Source organism: Melospiza georgiana, chromosome 28 (genome assembly GCF_028018845.1).
Source record: "Melospiza georgiana isolate bMelGeo1 chromosome 28, bMelGeo1.pri, whole genome shotgun sequence".
Classification (NCBI taxonomy): domain Eukaryota; kingdom Metazoa; phylum Chordata; class Aves; order Passeriformes; family Passerellidae; genus Melospiza; species Melospiza georgiana.
The window spans coordinates 725,767-746,969 of record NC_080457.1 but is presented as its reverse complement, the minus strand read 5'-3'; the positions used below and the strand labels follow the sequence as shown (position 1 = coordinate 746,969).

The window sequence follows — 21,203 nt, the reverse complement described above, 5'->3', positions numbered from 1 at the left end:
TCATCGGGCGCGACGCGTGACGCCTCCGGCGCGCCGCGGAAACGTCATCGAGCGCGACGCGTGACGTCATCCAGCGCGACGCGTGACGTCATGGAGCGCGCCGCGTGCAGTCAGGGCTCCGCCCCCCTGCGGGAAAGATGGCGGCACCGCGGGGAGGGAAAGGGTTAAAGGATAAAGGGTTGAAGGATAAAGGGTTGAAGAATAAAGGGTTAAAATGTTAAATGGCATTGTTATCACCTTTAGTCTTTGAATTTCAATTTTTGTTATTTTATTGGTGTTATTCTTATCATTGGCGTTGCTATTATCATTCTTTGCGTTTGTTATTTATATTAGATTGTACTGCGCTGTGTCCCGCTGTGTCCCGCTGTATCGCGTCCTTCTCAGGCTGTTGTTATTTTGATTTTTTAGTTTGGATTCCCCGTCCCGCTGCCGCTGCCGCTGCCGGCCTCTCCTTCCGTTTGCACGGGAATGTCCCGGCTCGGCCGGCAGAGGGGGACAGACACCGGGACGGACGGACGGACGGACAGACAGACAGCGGGAACGGGACAGACAGACAGTGGGGAATGGGACAGACAGACAGACACCGGGACAGACAGACAGACACTGGGAATGGGACACACAGACAGACAGGCACCGGGAACGGGACAGACAGACAGACAGACAATGGGAATGGGAACAGGACACACAGACAGCAGGAACGGGACGGACAGACAGACACCGGGACAGACAGACAGACAGACACCGGGAATGGGACAGACAGACAGACAGACACCGGCAATGAGAACGGGGCAGACAGACAGACAGACAGACACGGGGCCGGGCAGCGCCGCTCCCAAACCCAAGCCCCCAAAGCCCCCAAATGCCCCAAATCCCCAATGCCCCAATTCCCCCAACTGCCCCAACCCGCGGCGTTCCCGTCCCTGCCGTTGGGGTGAAGCCTCCGGGGCTGCTCCGGGAAGGGCCCGCGGTGACAAACGGGACACGGAACTGAAATTACGGTCAGGAATTCAATTTATGGTCAGCGATTCCATTTATCGTCAGCGATTCCATTCATCGTCAGCCAGGGACAAACGGGGCACGAAATTCGATTTATTGTCAGCAAAATCCTTGGGAAGGAGCCGCAGCCTTGGCTCCACGGCTGCACACAAATCTGCTGCCAAAAATGAACATTTTGGGGTCTCCTTTGAATTATTGGGCACCTGGGGGAAGGAAATTGAGCTTTGTTTTTATTTTATATTTATTTTTATAATATGTCTATATTTATTTTATTTATTTATATTTTACTTCTATTTATTTCGATATATTATCTCTATTTGTAATTTATTTTTATTAGTATTTATAATTAATAATTTATTTACAATCTATAAAAATATATTTTAATATAAATATACAAATATATAATATATATTTTGTATATTATATATCTATATTTATTTTATACCAATATATTTATATGAACAAATATATTTATTAATTTTATTTCTTTGACCTTATATTTATTTTGATAATATCATTGTATATGTTTATATTCATTCACATTTCTATTTCTATTTATTTTTATATTGTTTCTTTCTATTTATTATAGAAATATTTCTATAATATATATAAATATATTTTATATATATAATAAATATTATAGACTATAATATAATAAATATTATAGAATATATATTAAAATAATATATATCAAAATAATATATATTAAAATGATGTATATTAAAATAATATTATTTATTTTATTATCTATGTTATTATTTATATTCATTTTAATATGTATGTATATATAATTATATATATATTATATTTCTTATTTATTTCTTTTTCTACTTTATTTCTATTTATTAATTGTTTCTATTTATAATAAATTGGGAAGAAATGGGATGGGAAAGGTCTGGGAATGATCCCAGAAGGAAAATTTGGAGTTTTCCCAAGCAGATCCCGTTAGATCCAATTCCCTTCTTCTTGTCAGGAAGAAGAAAAAATTAAAAAAAAAAAAAAAAAAAAAAAAAAAGAAGAAAATGAAAGCAAAATAATGAAAGAATGAAATAATGAATGAAAGAATGAAGGAATGAAGGAATGAAATAATGAAATAAATAACGCAATAATGAAATAATCCCGAGTTCGGGCGTCGGGTGGAGCCAGAAATCCTGAAAATCCTGAAACCCACGGAGCCTTTGGGGCACTTTTGGGGCATTTTTGGGGCACTTCGGGGCCGCTTTCAGGGCATTTTGGAGCACTTTTTTGGGGGGCATTTTTTGAGCCATTTGGGGCCTTTTTGGGGAACCTTTGGGGGCATTTTTGAGGCACTTTTGGGGTGTTTTTTGAGCACTTTTGGGGGAATTTTGGGGGCAGTTTTGGGGCACTTTGGGGCATTTTTAGGGCATCCTCGGAGCCCCCGGGCCCCCAGGGCCCCCAGGCCCGGCTGCACCCCAAGAAGGGAACGGGGAGACCCCCGAGCCTCCCTGTCCTTGTCCCCATCCCTGTCCCCTCCCTGTCCCCTCCCTGTCCCATCCCTGTCCCCTCCCCATCCCTGTCCCATCCCCGTCCCCTCCCCGCCATCCGGAGGCACAAACGGCACCGGGCGGTGACACCGGGCAGACTTTGTCCCCTCCCGCTCCCCGTGCCCGTCCCTGGCACCGACAGGGGAGGGGACATGGCCGGGACACGGCGGGGACACAACGGGGACACAACGGGGGACAGGGACAGGGACACCAACAGGGAGGGAGCTCAGGGGCTCTGCAGCCCCAGTCCGGCCCCAGCTCATTCCCAGTTCATTCCCCGTTTATTCCCTGTTAATTCCCAGTTCATTCCCTGTTAGGGCCCAATCCATTCCCAGTCCATTCCCAGTCCGTCCCCAGTCCATTCCCAATCCATTCCCAGTCCATTCCCAATCCATTCCCAGTCCATCCCCAGTCCATTCCCAGTCCATTCCCAATCCATTCCCAATCCATTCCCAGTCCATCCCCAGTCCATTCCCAGTCCATTCCCAGTTCATCCCCAGTCCATTCCCAGTCCATTCCCAATCCATTCCCAGTCCATCCCCAGTCCATTCCCAATCCATTCCCAGTCCACTCCCAATCCATTCCCAGTCCATCCCCAGTCCATTCCCAGTCCATTCCCAGTCCATTCCGTGTTCCATTCCCAGCCCATTCCGGGTTCCCTCTGTCCCCTGTGGTGTCACTGCCCAGGGGACCCTCTGAGCCTTTCCCTGGATGGATCCGTCTGTCCTCACCAGGAATGACGGACAGTGACAGGGACAGGGACAGGGACAGGGACAGGGACAGGGACAGGGATGGGACAGGGACGGGAGAGGGACAGGGATGGGACAGGGATGGGACAGGAACCTTCAGCAGGGCACATCTGTGGGTAAAAGGGACAAAATCCGGCTGATTCCACCCAAAACCGTGTCTGCCCTCCTGGCCCAGGGAGCCACAGAGAGCAGGGACAGACAGACAGACGGATGGACGGACGATGGATGGATGATGGATGGATGGATGGATGGATGGATGGATGGATGGATGGACGGATGATGGATGGATGGATGGATGGATGATGGATGGATGGATGGATGATGGATGGATGGATGGATGGATGGATGGATGGATGATGGATGGATGGATGATGGATGGATGGATGGATGGATGGATGATGGATGGATGATGGATGGATGGATGGATGGATGGATGATGGGATGGATGGATGGATGGATGGATGGATGATGGATGGATGATGGATGGATGGATGGATGATGGATGGATGATGGATGGATGGATGGATGATGGGATGGATGGATGGATGGATGGATGGATGGATGGATGATGGATGGATGGATGGATGGATGGATGGATGGATGGATGATGGATGGATGGATGATGGATGGATGGATGGATGGATGGATGGATGGATGATGGATGGATGGATGATGGATGGATGGATGGATGGATGGATGGATGATGGATGGATGGATGATGGATGGATGGATGGATGGATGGATGGATGGATGGATGGATGAATGATGGATGGATGGATGGATGGATGGATGGATGGATGGATGATGGATGGATGGATGGATGGATGGATGGATGGATGATGGATGGATGGATGGATGGATGGATGGATGGATGGATGATGGATGGATGGATGATGGATGGATGGATGGATGATGGATGGATGGATGATAGATGGATGGATGATGGATGGATGGATGGATGATGGATGGATGGATGATGGATGGATGGATGGATGGATGGATGGATGGATGGATGAATGATGGATGGATGGATGGATGGATGGATGGATGGATGGATGGATGGATGATGGATGGATGGATGATAGATGGATGGATGATGGATGGATGGATGATGGATGGATGGATGATGGATGATGGATGGATGATGGATGATGGATGGATCCATGGACAGATCCAGGAATGGATTTGTGGATGGGGTGGAGGGACCCCAAAATGGATCCAAGGGAACCCCCAGGTCATGAATCCCCCACATCCACCCCAAAGGGATCTGTGAGACCCCCGGTTCTGGAACCACCCCAAAACCTCTCCCTGAAACCGGATCCAGCAGAACCCTGGGTCTGGAATCACTCCATCCACCCCAAAATGGATCCAAGAGACCCCCCGAGTCTGGAATCGCCCCATCCACCCCAAAACCCCAAAATCTCTCCCCAGACCAGATCCAAGAGTCCTCCTGGGTCTGGAATCGCTCCCATCCACCCCAAAACCTGATCCTACAAAATCCCTGAGTCTGGAATTGCCCCATCCACCCCAAACCTGATCCCACAGAACCATCCAAGTCTGGACTCCCCCACATCCACTCCAAAGGGATCTACGAGACCCCTGGGCCTGCAATCACCCCAAAATCTCTCCCCAAAACCGGATCCAAGGGTCTGGGATCGCTCCCATCCACCCCAAACCTGATCCTACAAACTCCTTGGGTCTGGGGTCGCCCCATCCACCCCAAACCTGATCCCACAGAACCCCCGAGTCTGGATTTCCCCCACATCCACCCCAAAACCTACAAACCCCCCAGCTCTGGACTCCCTCCACCCCAAAAATGGATCCTACAAAATCCCTGAGTCTGGAATCGCTCACATCCACCCCAAACCTGATCCTACAAACCCCCAAGTCTGGATTTCCCCCACATCCCCCCCAAAACCCACAAACCCCCAGCTCTGGACTCCCCGCCCCGGCAGCGGCGCCAGGGCCGCGCTCTCTGTTCCCCTGCCAGGACCCGTTCAAAGGATCCCCAAAACTGCGCTGGAAAACCCAAATTCAACCGACAAAACCCAAACTCGGCACTGGCCGAGGAACCCAAGGCACCCCAACCCCTCTGCCTTGGGAGGTGAGCGGAGATTTGGGGCGAAAAACGAAATAAAAGGTCAAAGTGACGAGAAATGTTTGGTCTTGATTTGATTTTTTGCTCCCCCAAATCCTGCCAGGATCGGCGAGCGGGGCCGGGCTCCCGTCCAGAGCCCCGATCCAATTTTCCAGCCATTGATTATTTCCAAACGTGAACTCTTGCAGGAGTTCCAATTTATTTCTTTTTAATCTCCTCTTCAAACCGCTCTGGGGTTTGGGCTGGGTTTGGATTTTTATTTTTTTTTTCCTCCCCCCTTTGTGTTTTGCGATGATGGTTCCGATTCAATGGCTTTAAAAATAAAATGAAATAAAATAAAATCCCAGACTTTTTAAAAGTTGCTCCAGAGATTTCTTCAGGCTCCAGATGGGATAAATATTAAATGGATCCTGTGGAGAATGGAATAAAAGAAGGGCTGCAAACTGATAAGGGCGCTTGACAATTTTCATGTCGGTTTTGACAGAGGAGCCGGTGAAAAATTCAGATTTTTATCCTTTAAGACGAACCCGTTGTTTTTGCTTTAAGCGCTGAAATTTTCTCTGAAATCCTCAAAGAAGAAAAATCTCATTGTCGGGGTGGAAATCGCGTTGATGAACTCGATTAAATCGCATTTTGAAACTCAAATAAATCACGATTTTAACTCAATTAAATCGCATTTTTTAACTCGAATAAATCCCGGTTTTAAACTAGATTAAATCCCGTTTTTAAACTCGATTAAATCGCATTTTTATACTCGATTAAATCCCGTTTTTAACTCAATTCAACCACATTTTCAAACGGCTCCCGCGGCAGAGCCTGCTCGGAATTTTCCGCGGGTTTAAAAGGAATTTGGGGAAAAATTGTAATAAATGAAACAAAAGGCCTTTTTGGGGTGAAAAAGGGAAATTTCTGCCCGCGGGGCCGGGACAAAGCTCCGCTCACCGCGGCTCCTCGGGAAAGGGAAAAAAAATCAGATTTTTACCCAATTTTAGCTCCGTTCTTTGGTTTTCCGAGGTGTCCGAGCGCGGCCGATCTTCTCCAGCTTTTCCTCCTTTGTGCATTAAAAAATAAAAAATCAAAGGCACCGAAAGGGCTGAGAATCCTCAGCGCCAAAAACCAAATAAATCAAAGCGAATTCAAGGGCAGGAAATCCTCAGTGTTAAAATTAAAATATTTTAGAGGGCTGAAAACAGGCAGGGAAATCCTCAGCGCTAAAAATCAAATTAATTCAAAGGAATTAAAAGGGTTGGAAACCCGCGGAGAAATCCGCAGCGCTAAAAAATTAAATAAGTTTAAGTGAATTGAAGGGTTGAAAACGGGCAGGAAAATCCACAGTGAAAAACCAAATAAACGCAAGGGCTGAAAACAGGCGGGGAAATCCTCGGCGCTAAAAAATTGGAAAAAATAAAGGGCTGAAAATCAAATTAACGAAAAGGAATTAAAGGGCTGAAAACTCACAGGGAATCCCAGCGGCCGCGGATCCAAATTCAGCCGCAAATTTGGGACAAATCCGGGGTTTTTTTTTGCCCCAAAATCGCGGCCGGGAGCGAGGGCTCCGGAGCGCTCGGAGCTTTTTGAAGGTTTTTAACTTTCAACTTGGCCTTGACCTCGGCTCTGCCCGACCTTCCCCGCCGGGAGCCTCGCAAACAGCGCGGGGTGCGGGGCTGGGAGGGGAAACGGGGGAAAAAGGCAAAAAAATGGGGAAAAATGGGGGAAAAGGGGAGAAAAATGGGAAAAAATGGGGAAAAAAGGGAGAAAAAATGGGAAAAATGGGGAAAAAAGGGAGAAAAATAGGGGGAAAAAAAGGGGGAAAAAATGGGATAAAGGAGCTTTGGGAGGTTGGGACTTGGCGGGTTTTTGGGTTTTATTAGGTTTTTTCCTGCAGAAATTCAATTTTTTTATTTGTATCTTAATTTTTTTTTCTGTCAGTGGGAGATCGCGGTTTTTGGGGTTTTTTGTGGTTTTTGGGGTTTTTTGGTTTTTTTTAGGGGTGGATTTAGGGTTGTGTTTGGGGTATTGGGGATAATTGGGATTTCGCCCTAATTGGGGGATAATTGCGATTTTCCCCCATCTTCTCCCCAGCCCCCATTTCCAGCGGGTTCCTGTGCCTTTGGCGGCCCCAAAAAGCCGCAGAAAATTGAATTTTATTGCGGTTTTGGGGGCAGAAACCTCCGGGGGAAAGGAGCCGGAGTTGCCTTTGGGGGAGAGATTCGGGCAAAGCTTTTCCCCGAGCGTTTCTCTTTTGGGAAGAAAACGGAGGGAAAAAGGAAAAAAAAATTTTAAAAATCTGTTTGCAGCACGTGTAGAGCAAATTAAAAATACCGGGGTGGCTTCAAGCGGGGGGGTGATTTAATTATTATTATTATTATTTTTATTAATTAATTCACCCCAAACTCTTCCAGACCCGTGGAATCCCTCGCCCCACGTCTGTCTGTCCGTCTGTCCGTCTGTCTCTCCACCTGCCCGGCGCTCCCCCCCCGGGAAAATCCAAAGGGATTTTCCGGTTCCTTTTCCCATTTTCCCCTTTTTTTTCCCCAAACATTTATGGAAAATAAATGAAAGAAATTGCCGGAAATTGGGAGGAATTGGGGGTAAAAAATGGGGGGGGGGGGGAATTGGGGAAAATGGGGGGGAAATTGGTGAAAATGGGAGGGATTGGTAAAAATGGGAGGAACTGGCGAAAAGGGGAGGAATTGGTGAAAATGGGAGGGATTGGTAAAAAAGGGCGGAATTGGTAAAAATTGGAGGAATTGGCAAAAATGGGAGGGATTGGGGAAAATGGGAGGAATTGGGGGTAGAAAATGGGGGGAATTGGCGAAAATGGGGGGGGGATTGGTAAAAAAGGGAGGAATTGGTGAAAATAGGAGGGATTGGGGAAAATGGCAGGAATTAGAGAAATTATGAGGAATTGGTAAATGGGAGGGATTGGCAAAAATGGGGGGAATTGGGGAAACTGGGAGGGATTGGCAAAAATGGGAGGAATTGGTAAAAAACGGGAGGAATTTCCAGGCTCCCATAACCCCAGACGGGCGCTGAGGTTTCGGGGGAGCGCAGCCCGGGCAGTCCCGGGTATTTGGGGTATTTCAGGTGCGGGCGCTCTCGGACTGCCAGGAAATGAAATTTCCCTCTCGCTCCTGAATTCCAGGGCCCCGGGGGCGAAGCGCCGTCCCCACGGGGCGGAATTTTGGGGATTTTGGGGTTTTGGAGGGGAGGAACCCCCGAGGAGGGGCAGGTGAGCCCCCCTGGATCCGACTGTGAACAAACCATTAAAAAAGTCTAAAATTAAAAATTAAAAATTAAGGCGGTTTTAACCCCAGTGCGGATTTTTCCACCCTGGGCCTGCCATTCCTGATTGTGCCGTTCTTTGCCTTTTCTCCCTTCTTTTTCCCCCATTTCCCCACCTCTGCCTTCCCCGCACCATTTTTAATTTTTATTTTTATTTATGTTTTTATTTATTTTATTTTTTAATATTTTTATTTTTTATTCTTTATATTCTATTTCTATTTTTTATCTTTATTTTACTATTATTTTTGAATATTTATTTTTATTCCTTATTCTCTATTCTTCATTTTATATTTTTATTTTTAATTTTATTTTTTATTCTTTTCATTCTATTTTATTTTATTTTATTTTATTTTATTTTATTTTATTTTATTTTATTTTATTTTATTTTATTTTATTTTATTTTATTTTCTATTATTTTTTATTTTAAATTTTCTTTATTTATTTTTAAAATTTTTTATTTTTTTATATTTTATTTTATTTTATTTTATTTTAATCTTTTTTTTTTTAATCTTTATTCTTTACTCCTTTTTTATTATTATTTTTTATTTTTTTCTTTCCGAGCCACCTCCGAGTCTCGGGCGGCAGGAGGGGTCCCCCCCCCCTCCTCCTCCTCTTCCTCCTCCTCCTCCTCCTCTCCCTGCCAATAAAACCATTTTCGCAATTTCTCCAGCTCTTTATTGACACCGCCGCATTTTTATTTTTTTTTTTTTTTCCCCCGGTGCGGGGCTGGATTTTTCCCTTTTTTCCCCCCTCCCTCCCCTTTTTTCCCCGTTTTCCACCAACCAACGCTCGAACCTCCTCCCATTGCGTCAGGGGGGCGGCTCGGGGCCTTTTAAACCAGCCGGGACCCCCGCGGGCAGCGCCGGTGCCTCGGAGCGGCCTCTCCGCTTCCCGTCCCCGTTCCCTTTCCCGTCCCCGCTCCCGTCCCCGTTCCCCATGCCCCGGGCCCCGCCGCGCCCCCCATGCAGCCCCCGGGCCTTGAGGGGCTCCTGGCTCCGGGCGGCGCCTTCGGGGCCGCGCAGCCCCGGCCGCTCCTTCCTCCCGCTCCTCCTCCTCCTCCTCCCGCTCCTGCCGGTGCCGGTGCCGCTGCCGGTGCCGGGATGAACCCCGGCTTCCCCGCGGAGCCGGAGCCGCCCAAGGCCCCGCCGGGCTCGGCCCCGCTGCCCTACGGCTGCTTCGGGGGCGGGGGGTTCTACCCGTGCCGGGCGGGCCGGGGCTCGCTCAAAGCCGGCCCGAGCCCCCCGGGGCCCTTCGCGGGCACCGCCGAGAAATTCCTGGAGGCGCCCGCGGGCGCCGAGGAGTTCCCGAGCCGCCCGGGCGAGTTCGCCTTTTACCCGGGTTACGGCGCGCCCTACCCGCCCGTGCCCGGCTACCTGGACGTGCCCGTGGTGCCCGCGCTGGGCGAGGCGCGGCCCGAGGCGCTGCTGGGCCCGGACGGGGCCTTCGGGGGGTGCCCCCAGCCCTGGGGGGCGCTGGGCGCGGGCTGGGCCGGCCAGAGGTGCTGCCCCAAGGAGCAGGGCCCGGCCGCCTTCCTGCTCAAGCCGCACTTCGCAGGTACCGAGGGCGCCAAGGGGTTAAACCGGGCCGGGGGCAGGGGGGCCTGCGGTCCGGGGTTAACGGGAACGGGGTTTAGCCCGGGTTTGGGCTCTGGGTCAGGGTGAAACCCGGCCGCCTTCCTGCTCAAGCCGCACTTCGCAGGTACCGAGGGCGCCAAGGGGTTAAACCGGGCCGGGGGCAGGGGGGTGAGGGCACGCAGGGGTTAAACCGGGCCGGGATTAGCGCAGGTTTGGGGTCTGGGATTAGCGGGAACCGGGTTTAGCCCGGGTTCGGGCTCTGGGTCAGGGTTGAACCCGGCCGGGCTCCTGCTCAAGCCGCACTTCGCAGGTACCGACACGGCAAGGCACGGGTTAAACCGGGCCGGGGTAGGGAGGGGTTAAACCGAGCGGGGGTTAGAGGGGTCTGGGCACCGGGGTTAACGGGAACCGGGTTTAGCGCGGGTTTGGGCTCCTGGCCGGGGTTAACGGGAACCGGGTTTGGCCTGTGTCGGGGTTAAACCGAGCCGGCTTTAGCGCGGGTTCAGCTCTGGGTCGGGGTTAAACCGAGCCGGGTTTAGCGCGGGTTTAGCTCTGGGCCGGGTTCGGGGCAGGGGGATTTGGGCTCTGGGCTGGGTTCAGGGTTGGGGAGTTCGGGATGTGCTGGGAAGGTTGAGGGGCACAAAACAACGATAACAATAATGTTGATAATTATAATAATGACAATAATTGAGCTTAACTGGATTTATCACGGCCGTTTCTAACTCCGAGCAGGGAGTGATCGATGGCGGCTCGAATGATGGTTTATCAGAATTCAGATTACCATTTATCAGAATGCCAGTGATCATTTATCAGAATTCAAGCCATCGTTTATCAGAATTCAAATTATCATTTATGGGGGTTCGAATGGTGGTTTATCGGAATTCAGATGACCATTTCTCAAAATTCAAGTGATCGATTATCAGAATTCAAGCGATCATTTATCAGAATTCAAGCCATCATTTATCAGAATTCAAATTATCATTTATGGGGGGTTCGAACGATGGTTTATCGGAATTCAGATGATCATTTCCCAAAATTCAAGTGATCGATTATCAGAATTCAAGCGATCATTTATCAGAATTCAAGCCATCGTTTATCAGAATTCAAATTATCATTTATGGGGGTTCGAATGGTGGTTTATCGGAATTCAGATGATCATTTCTCAAAAATTCAAGCGATCAGTTATCAGAATTCAAAGGATCGTTTATGGGGGTCCAGAGGACCATTAATTAGAATTCAATTGATCATTTATGGGGGCTCAGATGAGATATTGTGGGGTTCAGAAAATGACATTCAGGGCCCATTCTCGGGGGTCCCCGGTGACATTTCCGGCTCCCCAGGGTGGAAAAGTTCAAAAATGCGGGGAATTAAACCCAAACCCTGAAATACCGGCAGGGAGAACACAGAACCTCAAAAATTTTAACTGTCGAGAGGGAGAACACAGAGCTTCAAAATCTTCCAATATCGAGAGGGAGAATATAGAAATTTAACGTATTTGAATATCTAGAGGGAGAATGTAGAAATTTAAAGTATTTGAATATCGAGAGGGAGAATATAGAACTTCAAAATCTTTAAATACCGAGAGGGAGAATAAAGACTTAAAATTTTTTAAATATCGAAAGGGAGAATACAGGACTTAAAAAACTTTCAATGCCAAGAGAAAGAACACAGAATTTTAATGTTTTTAAATACCAAGAGAGAGAATATCGAGCTTTAAAACATTTCAACATCAAGGGGAAGAATATAGAAAATAGGTTTTTTTAGAGATGGAGAGGGAGAATGGAGAATTTCGAAACCTTTCAAAATCAAGAGGCAGAACATAGAAATTAAACAATTTTCACTATTTGGAGGGAGGGTTCGGATCTGGGAAACCTTTCAATGGCAGGAGGGGCCAGGAGGGAACAATTTCAAACCTGGGCGGGGCCGGGCTGGGTTTGGGGGGCTTTGGGGGCCGCAGTGACCCCGCTGTGACCCCGCTCTGTCCCCTCTCCGTCCCCCCGTGTCCTCTCTGTCCCCCCCGTTCCCCGTTGTCCCCCCGTGTCCCCTCTGTCCCCTCTCTATCCCCGTGTCCTGCTATCCCCTCCCTGTCCCGTTATCCCCCCGTGTCCCCCCCCATGTCCCCCCGTGTCACCCCATGTCCCCCCTGTCCCCACGGTGTCCCTGCTGTCCCCTCTCTGTCGCCGTGTCCCGTTATCATCCATGTCCCCCTGTCCCCCTCGTGTCCCCCCGTGTCCCCGCTGTCCCCCATGTCCCGTTATCCTCCCATGTCCTGCTGTCCCCCTCGTGTCCCCCCGTGTCCCCGCTGTCCCCCCCGTGTACCCCCGTGTCCCCGCTGTCCCCCCGTGTGCCCCCGTGTCCCCGCTGTCCCGTTATCTGCTCTCTATCCCCCCATGTCCCATTATCCCCGCCGTGTCCTGCTGTCCCTTCTATCCTCCGTGTCCCCCCGTGTCCCTCCGTGTCCCCGCTGTCTCCCCGTGTCCCCGCTGTCCCCTCTATCCCCGCTGTGCCCCCGTGTCCCCTCTATCCCCCCGTGTCCCCCCGTGTCGCCCCATGTCCCCCCGTGTCCCGCTGTCCCCCCGTGTCCCCGCTGTCCCTCCGTGTCCCCCCATGTCCCGCTGTCCCCTCTATCCCCGCTGTCCCCCCGTGTCCCGCTGTCCCCCCGTGTCCCCCCGTGTCCCCCCGCTGTCCCCCCGTGTCCCCTCTATCCCCCCGTGTCCCCTCTATCCCCGCTGTCCCCTCTATCTCCCCGTCTCCCCCCGTGTCCCCTCTATCCCCGCTGTCCCCTCTATCTCCCCGTGTCCCCCCGTGTCCCCCCGCTGTCCCCGTGTCCCCGTGTCCCCCCGTGTCCCCCGTGTCCCCTCTATCCCCCCGTGTCCCCTCTATCCCCGCTGTCCCCTCTATCTCCCCGTGTCCCCCCGTGTCCCCTCTATCCCCGCTGTCCCCCCGCTGTCCCCTCTATCCCCGCTGTCCCCTCTATCCCCCCGCTGTCCCCGTGTCCCCGCTGTCCCCGTGTCCCCGCTGTCCCCTCTATCCCCCCGCTGTCCCCGTGTCCCCTCTATCCCCGTGTCCCCCCGTGTCCCCCCGCTGTCCCCGCTGTCCCCTCTATCCCCGCTGTCCCCTCTATCCCCCCGCTGTCCCCTCTATCCCCGCTGTCCCCCCGCTGTCCCCGTGTCCCCGTGTCCCCGCAGAGGGCTCCGCGCCGTGCCCGGCCGAGGGCTGCTCGCTGTCGCTGTCGCTGCGGCGGGCCCGCAGGAAGCGCGTTCCGTACAGCAAGGGGCAGCTGCGGGAGCTGGAGCAGGAGTTCGCCCGCGGCCGCTTCATCACCCGCGAGCGGCGCCGCAAGATCGCGGCGGCCACGCGGCTGAGCGAGCGCCAGATCACCATCTGGTTCCAGAACCGCCGCGTCAAGGACAAGAAGGTGCTGGCCAAGGGCAAGGCGGCCGCCAGCGCCGCGCCCTGAGGGGCTCCGGGCCACCGGGACCCCTCGTTTGGCACCGGGACCCCTCGTTTGGCACCGGGATCCCCGCCTGGCACCGGGGCACCCATCGGCACCGGGGCACTGCCACTCCCGCGTGGTACCGGGATCCCCGCTTGGCACCGGGACCCCTCGTTTGGCACCGGGACACCGCGACCCCCACAGGCCCCGGCACCGCCATTTGGCACCGGGACCCCTCATTTGGCACCGGGATCCCCGCCAGGCACCGGGACTCCCACGGGCACCGGGGCACTGCCACTCCCGCGTGGTACCGGGATCCCCGTGTGGCACCGGGACCCCCCATTTGTCACCGAGACACCGGGACCGCCACTTGGCACCGGGATCCCCGCCTGGCACCGGGACCCCTCATTTGTCACCGGCATCCCCGCCTGGCACCGGGACCCCTCATTTGTCACCGGGGCACCGCTCGGCACCGCCACCCCCGCCTGGCACCGAGATCCCCGCTCGGCACCGGGGCACCGGGACCGCCGCCTGGCACCGGGACCCCTCATTTGTCACCGTAATCTCTGCGTGGCACCGGGATATCACCGCCCCCGCCTGGCACCGGGACCCCCGTGTGGCACCGGGACCCCGGCTCGACACCGGGACTCCCCCGTTTGGCACCGGGACATTGGGACTCCCCTTTGGCACCGGGGAACCCCGCATGGCACCAGGGCACCGGGACCCCCGCTCGGTATCGGGACCCCCATTTGTCCCCGGGCAGTGAAGGGCACACCGTGACCCCGATCTGGCGCAGGGACCCCCCGTTTGTCACCAGATTCCCCGTGTGGCACCGGGACCCCCGCTTGGCACAGGGGTCCCCCATTTGTCACCGGATCCCCCTTTTGGCATGGGAACACCCGTTTGGCACAGGGACCCGCCATTTGTGACCCCCGGGTGAGGGGACACTGGGACCCCTGTTTGTCACCGGGAGCCCCGGGCAGTGAAGGGGACGCTGGGACCCCCCGTTTGTCACCGGGACCCCCCCGTTTGTCGCTCGGGAAGTGAAGGGGACACTGCGACCCCCGTCTGTCACCGGGACCCCCTGGTTGTCACCCGTGGAGTGAGGGGACACCGGGACCCCCCGTCTGTCACCGGGACAGTGAAGGGGAAAGGGGACACCTGGAGTTTGTCACCGGGACCCCCCTTTTGCCACCGGGACCCCCTTTTGTAACCGGGACCCCCAGTGTCCCCTGTGGGGTGAGGGGACACTGGAACCCCCCCTTTTGTCACCGGGACCCCCCCGTTTGTCACTCGGCCCCCCGTTTGTCACCGGGACCCCCCAAAAGGAGGGGACCCTCCCCTGTGCCCGGCACCTCCCAGAGCGTTCCAAAGACCCCAAAACCCAAAATCCCCTGAATTCACCCCAAACCACCCCAAAAATCCCCTGAATTCACCCCAAACCAACCCAAACCCCAAAATCCCCCGAACTCACCCCAAACCAACCCCAAAATTCCCCGAATTCACCCCAAACCCCCAAAATCCCCCGAATCCACCCCAAACCCGCTCCCGGCCCTGCGGCACAACCCGGGGGTTGAAAACAACAAAAAGGTTTTAAAAAAATCCCCCAAACCCGGGCAGGATGGGCAGGGGCGCATCCGGGGGGGATCAATAATCAAATTAACCGCGCGTTAATTAATTAATTAATTCCAGAAAACCGAATGTACAGGACATGCTATGACCGATGTAGGCACCCATTTATAAAGGCACGTACTGCTTTTATTATTATATATTATATTATTGTTATTGTTATTATTATTATTGATATTGTTTTAATTTTTCCGAGCGTTTCCATATAAAAAATTCCACATGCACATATTCAGCTTTATTTCACCTTTTTTTTTGTGTTTGCGATTTTCTGTATCCTCGTTCTGCCGATGTGTAAATGCACGACTGAAGGCGCTGTAGCCCTGCGTGGATATATCAAAAATATAAAAATATACTCGGAAAAAAAAGGTGTATAAACATTTATAACCCGCAAAAATCCGTTTTCATCGCTGGTGTTTTTGTACGGTTAAACCCTGCTTTGGTTTGTGCTGAAATCCTGGGATTTGTACCCGTAAAATTTAATTGTTTTTGCCTTTTTTTAATGCAGAGTTTTCGCCTCCCGTGCACTGAGAGGAATCCCCACATAAAAACAAAATTATTTGGGTTGGTGCTGGAGCAGCGGAGTAAATGGGGTGAAATGAAATATATAAATTAAATATATTGGGATTTCCCTTTTTAAAAAAAATTACTTTATTTTTATTTTATTTTCATTTTATTTAATTTTTTTTTTTAATTTTTTTATTTTCTCGGCTGTTTCCCGGCTCGGGGCTGGCAATTCCTTTGTTCCACATCTCACTGTTTCAAGGCCGACATTCACCTTTCAACCCACCTGGAATTCCCTAAAAATCCTCTCAAAAGGCGAATTAACTCCACAATTTCCACCCCAAATTCTCCTTTTCCCTCCCTTTTTTTTCCCTTATTTTAGAAATTCCAGGTTTCCAGACACATTTTGCCCTAAATAATGATAATTTCAGGCTGTTTTTTGTTGAATAAAGGATGTATTGAATATTTGGCAGATTCCCGAGGAGCAGACCCGGCCATCCTCCCCGTTGGGTTTTTTCCCATTTTCCCCATTTTTCCCCATTTTTCCCATTTTTCCAATGTTCCCCATTTTTCCCATTTTTCCCATTTTTCCCATTTTTCCCATTTTTCCCCATTTTTTCCCATTTTTCCCCAGATTTTTCCTCCCTGCAGGAGCGAAACCTTTCCCTGGTGACGTCACAACCCCGAACAGCCAATGGCCGGGCGTTGTGAGATATTGCGTCACACCTGAGGCGTTTATGACGTCATAAGCCCCGCCCCAGGCCTCTCCGTGACCCCAAACTGGGCTCGAACTGGGAAACTGGGATGGCTCAAACTGGGAAACTGGGCTCAAACTGGGCTCAAACTGGGAGCCATGGCTCAAACTGGGAGCTGTGGATCAAACTGGGAAACTGGGCTCAAACTGGGAGACTGGGATGGCTCAAACTGGGAGACTGGGCTCAGACTGGGAGACTGGGATGGCTCAGACTGGGAAACTGGGCTCAAACTGGGAGCCGTGGATCAAACTGGGAGCTGTGGTTCAAACTGGGAAACTGGGCCCAAACTGGGAGACTGGGATGGCTCAAACTGGGAGCTGTGGTTCAAACTGGGAGCTGTGGATCAAACTGGGAAACTGGGCTCAAACTGGGAGCCTGGGATGGCTCAAACTGGGAGACTGGGGTGTTTCAAACTGGGATCTGTGGCTCAGACTGGGGTGGCGCAAACTGGGAACCGTGGCTCAGACTGGGACCTGTGGCCCAAACTGGGAGACATGGAACAAACTGAGAAACTGGACTCAGACTGGGAGCTGTGGATCAAACTGGGAAACTGGGCTCAGACTGGGATCCAGGGCTCAGACTGGGCTCAAACTGGGAGCTGTGGCCCAAACTGGGAGCCATCACTCAAACTGGGAGCCTGCAATGGCTTAGACTGGGAGCCATGGCCCAAACTGGGAGATATCGATCAAACTGGGAGCCGTGTATCAAACTGGTATCCTGGGATGGTTCAAACTGGGATCTGTGGCTCAGACTGGGAACTATTGATCAAACTGGGAGGCTGGGATGGCTCAAACTGGGAGCCATGGATCAAACTGGGATCCGCAGTTCAGACTGGGACATATGATCAAACTCTGAGCCATGGATCAAACTGGGGAACTGGGCTCAAACTGGGCTCAAACTGGGAGCCTGGAAGGGCTCAGACTGGGAGCCTGAGGTGGTTCAAACTGGGATCCGTGGCTCAGACTGGGATGGCTCAGACTGGGATCCGTGTCTCAGACTGGGACCCAGCGCCCTCCCCGCCCCCAGTGCGGTCCCAGGAGCGGAGAGCGCAGCTGGGAAGGGAAGGAGGAGGAGGAGGAGGAGGAGGAGGAGGAGGAGGAGGAGGAGGAGCAGGAGGAGCAGGAGCAGACTCGGGCAGGGCTGTAAAGCCGCGCTCGGCGGCCCCAGCAAAGGCCGAGCCGGGCCCGACACCCTCGTAAAACGCCGGGAGGCGCCGCCGGCCCCGCCCCGTGCCGTTGAACTTGGGACTCGCAAAACCCGGGCCAGAGCAGCCCCAAAAACCGGGATAAACCGGCTGGAAATGTGGGATAAAACAGCCCCGAATATGGGATAAAATAGCCCCGAATCTGGGTTAAAACAGCCCCAAAAACCGGGCCAGAGCAGCCCCAAAAACCGGGATAAACCGGCTGGAAATCTGGGTTAAAATAGCTCCAAAACTGGGCTAAAATAGCCCTAAAACCCCGGCCAGAGCAGCCCTAAAAACTGGGCTAAACGGGCAGGAAATCTGGGATAAAACAGCCCCGAATCTGGGTTAAAATAGCTGCAAATCTGGGATAAAACAGCTCAAAATCTGGGTTAAAACGGCCCCAAATCTGGGCTAAAAATGCTCCAACACCTGGGCTAAAATAGCCCCAAACCCTGGGCTAAAATAGCCCTAAAACCCAGGCCAGAGCACCCCCAACACCTGGGCTAAACCAGCCCCAAACCTGGGCTAAACCAGCCCCAAACCTGGGCTGAAAATGCCCCAAACCTGGGCTAAATCAGCCCTAAACCTGGGCTAAAAATGCCCCAAACCTGGGCTAAAAATGCCCCAAACCTGGGCTGAAAATGCCCCAAACCTGGGCTGAAAATGTCCCAAACCTGGGCTAAAAATGCCCCAAAACCTGGGCTAAACCTCCCCTGTCCTCTCCCAATTTTCCCCAAACACCCAAAAATCCCCCCAAACCCCCAAACCCTCCCAAATCCCCCAAATCCCCCAAATCTCTGATCTCCCCAAATCCTCTGGGGTTTTCCTCCCCCTTTTCCTCTCCCTCCTTTCTCTCGTCCAAGTTCATTCCCACCCCCCAAACTCTGCCTGGGCTGAGGTATTTTTATTTTAATTTCAGGTTTTTTCGGGTTTTTTTAGTTTTTTTTTTCATTCCCGTCCCCCCAAACCCTGCCTGGGCTGGGATTTTATTTTTTTTTTTTTAATTTTTATTTCAGTTTTTTTCCCCCTCTTTCCCTTTCCCCTTCAAAGGATTTTGTCATTGAACTTGAGGCCGCCGCAAACATTCCAGGGCTGCCATTAACGGCGACCTCAGCCTGCTCTGCCTCCCCTGTAAAAGTTCCTTTTTTTCCCCCTCACCTCCTTTTTTTCCCCATTTTTTCCCCCCTCACTCCCTTTTTTTCCCCCAATCCGAACCCTTAAAACAAACCCCAATATTTCATTTCACCCCTACCCTAATGATTTTCCCCTCCCGTCCTCTGTGTCCGTTCAAAATTTTGATTATTTCTGATTTTTTTTCCCCGAATTTTTAACGTGCGAGCTGCCCGTTAAAAAAATCGGGGGAAAAAAATCAGGAAAAAAATCACCAAAAATTCATTTTTACCCCGTTTTTTCCCAATCCCAGCCCCAAAAATAAACCCAAATATTTCATTTCACACCTAAAAAACAGGATCTCCCCCCCTCGTCCTTTCCGTCCATTCAAAATTGGAATTATTTCTGTTTTTTCCCCATTTTTTAACCTCACCTCGTCATTTCAGACCTGAAAACAAACCAGGACTACTCCTCGTTGGAGCTAAATTATGGTTTAAATTTAATTAAGTTTTAACAATAATGACACCATCCGATAAATTATGAATTAAATTTCATCCTCTCCACCCTTTCACATTTTTATTTTGCTGTCTCAGCCCCAAGCTCTGCACAAAGATTTTTTTTTTTTCCACACTGAAATAATTTTTTTCCTCTCTTTCTGCTGCATTATTGAATCAGCTTTTCCACAGAAATACAGATTTTTAAACCCCCCAAACCCCAATAATAAATTCATTTTTCACAGCCCCCATGGGGTCACGCTGAGGGATGAAAACACCCCCAAAATTCGCTTTTTCCTCGGTTTTTATCCCTCCCTGCTGCTGCTCAGAAATCCCATCCGGGGGAGGAATATTCCGATTTTCCAGGGGAGGAATATTCCGATTTTCCGGGGCAGGAATATTCCGATTTTCCGAGCAGGGATTTCCGCCGCAGGGCTCCGTGCACTGAATTTTAATTCCGAATTTCAATTCCGCAGCGCTCGGGCTCTGCCGCAGAGACAGAGGGAAAAAAAAAACCAGAAAAAAATAATAAAAAATGAGGTTTTTTTTTAAAAAAGAGGCGGTTTTTAATTCATCTCATGCGCTTTTCAGGCTTTATTTTGGTGAATAAACTCATTTTTAAACCTAATTTTTAATTTGAAGGATGATTGATTAATCAGCAGCCAGAAAGGCGAGGTGGAATATTTCGATTTTGCCGCATTCCTCACTGTGAAAATAAAACACAGAAAGGTGATTGCTCCGAGCAGGAGGGAAAAAGAAATGAGGAGAAAAATCCAATTTTTCACAAAGGTTTTTGCCCAAGGATCCTGAATCCCACGGGAATCCCCCCCAATTAAAAATGGTTTTATTTTTATGGGAAAAAAAGACCTTTAAAAACCCCAAATTTCCCCAAAATGGTTGCCTCAGCAGAAACGTTTCGGTGGCTGTTGGGGATTTTTCTTCTAAAGATATATTTTAAATAATTATTTATTTTTATATTTATTTAATTATTTGTTGGTGGTTTCTTTCTTCTAGAGATGCGTTTGAAATTATTTCTTTTAATGTTTATTTAATGATTTGTTGGGGTTTCTTTCTTCTAAAAATACATTTTTATTTTAGTATTTATTTAATGATTTTTGGTTGTTTTCTTTTTCTCTAAAGGTATATTTTAAATTATTATTTCTTTGAGTGTTTATTTAATTATTTACTTTATTATTTATTTTAGGACACACATCCCCTTGCTTCTTATTTCTATTTTAATTTTAATTCATTTTTTTTAAGGAAATCTCTACGCACGGACTCGGGGATGGCTCCAGCCACTGAAATAAAAAATGGAATTTTTTTTTTTTCCCAGCTCACTCCGTGACGGATTTTGGTTCTAAAAATTAAAAATCCCCCCCAAAAGAGGCTCAAAAATTTGGGATTTTTGTGCCGAGTGTGAGCAGCTCCTCCTTTTCCATAAAAATTCCCCCAAAATGCTCCGGAAAATCGCTCAGGGCTGGGAAAGCTCAAAGGCATTTCCTGCTCAAAATAATATAAAATAAAGAAATAAAATAAGGAGAATAAAAGAAACAATAAGAATAAAATAAAATAGAATACTAAGATGACATTGAATAAAATCCATATAAATAATAAGAATAAAATAAAGTGTAAGGGTAATATAAAATATATTCATTAAATTACATAAAATAAAATAATAAAATAAAGCATAATAATAAAATATAATAAATGCATAATAAAAAGTAAAATAAATGCATAATATTAAGATTAAATTTATTAATAAAAAAAATAAAATCAGGATCTGGAGCTGCTCCAGGAATGGTCCCCGGGGGCTGAGCTGGGACAGAACCGCGAGGGGGGGAAGGAGCAGGAACTGAGATTTATTTGGGATTTATTCTGGATTTGT

At 50.0% G+C, this 21,203-nt stretch overlaps 1 protein-coding gene across 1 annotated transcript; it reads left to right on the top strand.

The window, feature by feature from the left end:
* Positions 1–90: 90 nt before the first annotated feature.
* Positions 91–13,667, top strand: HOXB13 (homeobox B13). The gene is given in 5 exon segments (XM_058041466.1): positions 91–109; positions 9,656–9,692; positions 9,694–10,187; positions 10,476–10,517; positions 13,396–13,667. Coding segments are annotated over 5 exon segments (864 nt in total).
* Positions 13,668–21,203: the final 7,536 nt, after the last annotated feature.